This window comes from Corvus cornix, chromosome 6 (assembly GCF_000738735.6).
Source record: "Corvus cornix cornix isolate S_Up_H32 chromosome 6, ASM73873v5, whole genome shotgun sequence".
Taxonomy (NCBI): Eukaryota; Metazoa; Chordata; class Aves; order Passeriformes; family Corvidae; genus Corvus; species Corvus cornix.
The window spans coordinates 19,689,571-19,696,005 of NC_046336.1; the positions used below are offsets into that span (position 1 = coordinate 19,689,571).

General features: G+C 45.0%; 1 protein-coding gene across 4 annotated transcripts in view; it reads right to left on the reverse strand.

Moving 5' to 3' along the window:
• The window catches only part of GBF1 (golgi brefeldin A resistant guanine nucleotide exchange factor 1), a 106,572-nt gene extending 100,944 nt beyond the window's left edge, over nt 1–5,628 (reverse strand). For all 4 annotated transcript variants that reach the window (XM_039553648.1, XM_039553647.1, XM_039553645.1 and 1 more), the window contains exon 1: nt 5,416–5,628. In XM_039553648.1, the coding sequence (XP_039409582.1) occupies nt 5,416–5,422 (7 nt within the window). In that variant the 5' untranslated portion in view covers nt 5,423–5,628. The remainder of the gene's footprint in view (nt 1–5,415) is intronic.
• Between the last annotated feature and the right edge of the window lie 807 nt (nt 5,629–6,435).

The following is a 6,435-nucleotide window of genomic DNA, read 5'->3' on the forward strand; positions in this document are numbered from 1 at the left end:
GCAAGAAACTCTTTCAGATTTGTTTTGTGTGTGCACTAAATACAAGTTATTGCATGTAACAAATACAAGTATTTCATAAAAATGAAGACATTTTTCCATAGTGTGTTTTCAAAACCATGAGAGCAGACTGTTAGTTCTAACAGGATCTTTGTAATGCAAGAGAGCACTTTGCCAAGGCACATTCCTCATTTTTTTTTTCCAGTCTATGTAAGTTCACAGAAAGATAAAGTGTTGGGGTACCAGGACAGACATCCATGACAATGCAGTAACACCTGCATCTCCAGCACTTACGCAAATTCCTGCAGCCCTGCATGGAACACAAAGCTAACCCTGTACTCTCTTACATAAGCATCAGTGTGTTGAACAAACTGGACAGAGCAAACTTCTTTTGGGACTTAAAACATTGCCAAATAAAGTAATTTGTAACAGATGTTGATTTCACACTTGCCTCACAAAACAAAACTCTCAAGAAAGCAGGAAAGTAAAAAAGGCATAAGACCCCACAAAGAAATGAGCAAAACTCGAGACAAAACTGGATGGAATATGGGGAGAAAAAGAGAGAAAGCTAAAGGCAGACACTTACTCTCCTGTAGTCTGAGGTCTTTCAGGGAAAAAACTTAAACTGATGCAGCCAGAAAGAGGCAGAAAAGTGGGAAAGAAATTAAAAGCAAAAAATATTTGTAACAGTCTGAGAAAAAGAAATGAAGAGTGAACTACTATGGGAGTGTTCTCTTTATATTAGCTGTAGCCCAGATACAGTCAAGCATAAAGAAATAAGAATGAAGGGGAATGAACAGACACAATGTTTATAAATAATAAACAGGACTTATAAAGAGGCCAAACAGTCAGATGATAACATGTCTGTAAATGAGAAGAATTTATTGAAATGGTAGCCAAATAACGAGACTTCTTCAGAAGAATGAAAGGAAAATGAGGACTCCAGCTTGGAATCACAACAGGTCATCCATAGGGAAGCAAAAGATTGGAAACAGGTGAAACATTGATCATAACACTTCCAATCTGACAGGCTCATTTAAAGAACTCAGCTGGGAAGGGGAGGCAGGGGGTAATAAAATACAGAGAATATGACAAGGACTTTTGCCCACATAACAAAAGCAAAGCTGGAAGGAATAGTTTTGGTGGATTACCCAAGACCTCAGAAAGACCACCACAGAAATTTCAGAACATACATCCTGGATCTGTCAGGCTTCACATTAATTAACATCTGAATTATCAACAATGCTTCAAATACACAAATATCCCCTGAATGAGAGATTAGTTTGTTTCAGGACTCCATAAATAATGGAAAGCAAGTAAATTATTATAAGAATATACCTTATCAAAGGATAGCATCAGATCAGTTGCTTCATTTTTTCAGGTGTTTGCAATAGAACGAATAATCTTATGGCAAAATTGTTTATTTCATTAAATGAATTACACATAACGGTATTCCCAGGTGTAAGACAATAATTTAAGGGCAAAGAAAAAAGTATTTTGTAAGAACAGTCATGACAGACAAATAGTGCTTCCAAGGAATTTGCTTGTGCCCTGAAGAGCAAAGGTGTATATCCTTCCTTCACAGCAGTATATAACAGAACCACCAATACACTTCCTACTCATGTGGCTAATGCCTGAGAGATGTTCCCATCCTCAAGAGTAAATTATTCCATATATTATTCATATGATTGCATCGAAATGTCATTGATCACAATTTTTTCTATTTCACTTTATTGTCCTTGTTTTAGTAAAAGGCATGAATGGGAGATTTCTCCCTCATGTAAAATTCCTTGTTTATTTATTTTTTCTTTCAGTAATTCCATTATTTTCCATATTTCTAAATCAGCACTTTCAGGGTTCAAAACTCCGGTCCAGGGAAGTACTTCTGAGGAAATACTTTACACATTCATATTTGTCAAACCTAAGTTTTTCCCGTCTTCACTTTCCTCTCACACTGTTACAAAACAGTGTTGAACATGTAAACTGTGTAGCACCATTCCAGGCATTTAGCAAACTGACAAGGAAACATTATTTCAAAAAGCATGTAAATACCAGACACATGTATTACAAACCTTGCACACACATAGATACTCAATAGTTTTGACAGTATTTAAAGTGATGCCAAAGCTCAAATGCTCTTCTGCATACTACTGAATCTGCTTGTAGGACTCCTATTTCTTTTCCTCTCTTTTTAACATAAAATAATTAAGATGAAAAAGTTTGTTAAACTCTCTTTCCTGAATGTAGAAGACTTAAAATGCCCAACTAACTGCAAGTAGCAAAATATGAAGAAAATAGACAAAAACCTCCAATATACACCTCTTCCTTTAAACCTGATCCTTTCAAGCAAGGGTGCAAAAGCTCCTTGTTACTTGGCAGGGCTCTCCTGATGTATTAAAACCCTGCAAAACTTGGGGGGGTATTTCATTGCTAACTGTCTGAGAAGACTCAATGAAAATGCACTCCCTTCCCCACTGCAGATTCCATTTAATATAACTTTATTCAAAAGTACAAAAATTCACTTTATGCATGCCAAGAAACTCTCTTGACCAATGCAACTGAAATAACCTATCATGCTGGGGATGCGAATTCACACTCAGACCTCTGAACATCAGACACACAGCTCACTTCCCCACCAACACTGGGTAGAGATGGAGGGAAATACTGCTTTATATTTAAGCTTGCAGCTACCTAAGCAATAGCATACACACATTCCAAAGTTAGCCACAAAGCCAAATTTCCTAACTTATGCAAAGGACCTTTGCAGCTTCATGTTGGAGAAGGAAGCAGAAAACAACTACAGAGTGAGCAGGAAAGATAGACAACTATTTTCGGAGAGATGCACCTTGTAAGATAAGCCCAAAGAACCATTCATCCCTGTAAAAATTTAAAAGTTTATTTCAAGTGATGGATGTAGCTTTAATAAACTCCAAACTTCCTGAAGGCTATCCCTTTTAAATTATTAGATTATTTCTGTATGTGTTCCTTCAACTGTATCATCACCACAAGCAACAACTGATCACAGTTTAGACTCAGTATAGATGTCCTGTATTAAAAGAAGCTTTAAGATAAAAATGAATGCTGCGAAGCAGCAGAGAAAAAACGTTACGCAACTGACCAGACCAGTACTGAATGATGAGCTGGGTTTACAAGAGCATGGTGGGAGTCAAGCAAAACCACTAGATGTTTGTTCAACTTAGAGAAAAAAAAAAATATTAACATGAATTTGGGTTTACTGTTACAAAGGTATGGTCTGAAGAATGGGATATTGTAAAACTCTTGGTTGAACAGGTCAACAGAACTAATACCAAAGATCATTCAAAAATTTGAAACAACCTCCCTAGCAAAGGCATTGTTTCAATAACTCTTGACCTCAGATCAAGAATGCATGCCTTTCTTGCAAGCAATCTTTAATCAAACACAAAAAGATAGTGGACTTAATATAGAAACAAATAGATTCAGTTATGTGGTCTTAAGTTAGGGAAAAGAAAAAAGAAAGGTACCTACTAAATTTCAAATGCTTTTTAGCTCCTTAACCCTTCAGTTAGTTGTATATAAACTCCTGTTTCTTTGTCAAGACGGATTCATACATCTGCTTAAAACTGCAGACTAGTCCTCAGATGTGCTCCTGCACAGAAGTTCAACACAGGCAGCACAGTGAAAATGACAGCTCCAAACCAAGGCAACAGGTTTGGAGGTGCCCAGGCCACCACGAGAAGAAGGGAGGCTGTTAACTTTCACAGCCTCACTGATAACAGCATTGGGAACACTAAGTGGGAAAAGGTCGATGCCTAATCATGTCATAAAAGAACAAAAGCTCACATTCATAACCTTCTCAAAACCTTCAACAGTGATCTATGGACAATAATTATCACTATTCTGAGACTTCTGAAATAGCATCACATGTAGAATCTTCATATAAAAACTTTGACAAGATTTACACCTACAAATATTATTTCACGCATGCACTGAACACTCCATTCATCAACCTCAGAACCAGTTACCCCTACACATCCCAATGCATAGGAACCCCAAATGATTCCTGAGTATTACCACAGGAAGTCTTGGGTATGGTTTTAGGAAACACTCCCTCTTCAGCAGCAACATGTCTGCAATTCTTCTGGAAACAAGCAAGAGTTAGCATCAGAAGCAACAATGTCTGGCAGACTTCCATCTAGTCACTTCTTCCTATCATTAACTTTAGCCTTCAGCTATGGCAACTGATTTAAACCCAATGAAACTACTCCAGTAAACAGCAGTAATGAAAAACAACATAACCACAACATAGAAAGGTAATATTTCAAAGTAAGCTTCTGTTGACCTAAATTTTCACTGTTTATGATAATGCAGGAATAATCTACATAGCCTCTGACCTAGATTTGGGCACCAGAGTCCTGATACAATACACTGCTACCAAAACAGAACACACAACTACGAATCACAAACAACTCCTGACTATCTCACAGCCAGCTAGGTTTCCCAGAAGCCCAACTGGCAATGCAAAAGCTCCTTTTCTTCCTCCTAAACCTCACATGGAAGGTGCATGAACCTCTATAGGGAAATTTAACTTGCTCAGTTTTTTCAAGTAGCAACTGTTCTGCAAAAAGCACCACAGGCAGCAAAAGTTCAGAGAACTCAGGATGCTTCTCCAAAGGCTACCTCCAAATGCCTGGATGAATGTGATATAAAGGAATAATTCGTAAGTATGGAAAGGAACTGTGCAGTCCTGAGCATTTAATGCAATTCCAGGCATTTAAGAATGCCCTTTAAAAGATAAGCAGTGGCAACATGGTAGAGGTGGCACATCAGAAAGGAAGAAAGGGACAAACTTCTCTCCAAGCCTCCACATTCGGCTGCAACAGTGAGATAGGGCCTAGGAATCAAGAAAAGAAAGGCAAGTCGCATTTACCTGGCGAAACTGCATAGCAAAAATGAAACCTAAGGTTAATATGGTGAGGGGCATTTTCTTTCTTCCAATTACTTCACACTGTTGTAACTATGAAACACGCCACCAGATGAACTCATAACATACACTCTAGGTGAGCTCTGAGCTTTCCCCTGCAACAGCCATGGAGCTGGCCATGTGCCAGGAAAAGCCTGTCTCCACCGATTTCAAGCACCAAGCAGCCGTGGCGCACGGGGAGCGGATGCCTGTGCAGGTGCAGCGCCCACCCTGCCCGGCCCCGAGCCCTGACCCCGCTCCTCCCCGACGCCCACAGCCCACGGCGCTCGTTGCCAGGCGGGCCCGTGCGCCCCGAGCCCGAGGGCACCGCCACGCGTGTCAGTCCCGGCCCGGCCGCCGGCCCGACCCGCCCCCGCCCCCCGCTGGCCCCGCACGCTTCCCCCGCCGCCGCTTCTCTCCCGCCCACCCCCACGTCGCGACAGTATCGCGACAGGCGGTCGCTGCCCGGCACTGACCCCGCATCCAAAATGGCGGCGCCTGTTTCCCCGCGGCAGCGGCCCGCTTCACATAACCGGGCGGGCGGCACCGCGGGCGGGGGGGCTCGGCCCGCCCCCTGTCCGCCCCTCCCTGCCGGCGGCGGCGGAGGCGAGGCCGCGGAGCGCGGGGTCCGCGGGGCACGGGCAGAGACACCGGCCCCGCTCTCTCGCACTGACGTGGAAACCGGCGCACCGTGACCCGCTGCCTGGTTACTGCGCAGACGGGCAGCCCGGACAGCCAACCCGCGCGCGATGCGCCGCGCAGCTCCCCGCGTTGCCCAATGGGAACGCGGACTGCGACCGGAGGAGGCGGGCCCTGCGGTGGCAGCGGCGGGGAGCCAATGAGAGACGAGAGGGTAGAACCAGCAGGGCCGCTGGCCAATCGCGGTGCGGTGCGGCGCCGCAGCCGCGCCTGAGCGCCCGCAGCCAGGGCGGCCGGGCGGAAGCCGGCGGGAGGGCTGCCCTCGCAAAGCATTGTGGGCCGGGCCGCCCCTGGCCGCTGCCCGGGGCGTGTGGGGAGTCGGGGCCGCCCCGAGCGAGGGCTGTGCCGGTGTCGGTGACAGCGCTGGCACTGCACAGCCCGCCGAGGGAAGCGGTGCCTCTCCGCCGTGCTCCGCGAGTATTTCCCAACTTGTTCTACACCCTCTTGCAGCTTCTCCGCGGGAGCCGTTTGGGAGATGATCCCCTGCAAGCGTTCTGTTCCCTCCTGAACGCCTCGCTGTGTCATAGCTCTGCTGTTCCCCGTGAGTGAGCAGGAGAATGCCACTGGACAAAGCACAGAGTGCAGCTGGTACGAGACCACGCACGACAGCACCCAGAGGAGCACACGCCGCTTCTCCCCTCTCCGCCGCCCTGCGCCCCAGTAACTCTCCTCAAACCTGCTCAGAGCTGATTCTTTGCTCAAGTTGGGCTACAAGCCATGTGCTGCAGCCTTAGTTCATCCAGCCCAGCGATCGTGCCAGAGACCACCATGGAGTTTAACTGCTCTATGAAGCCACT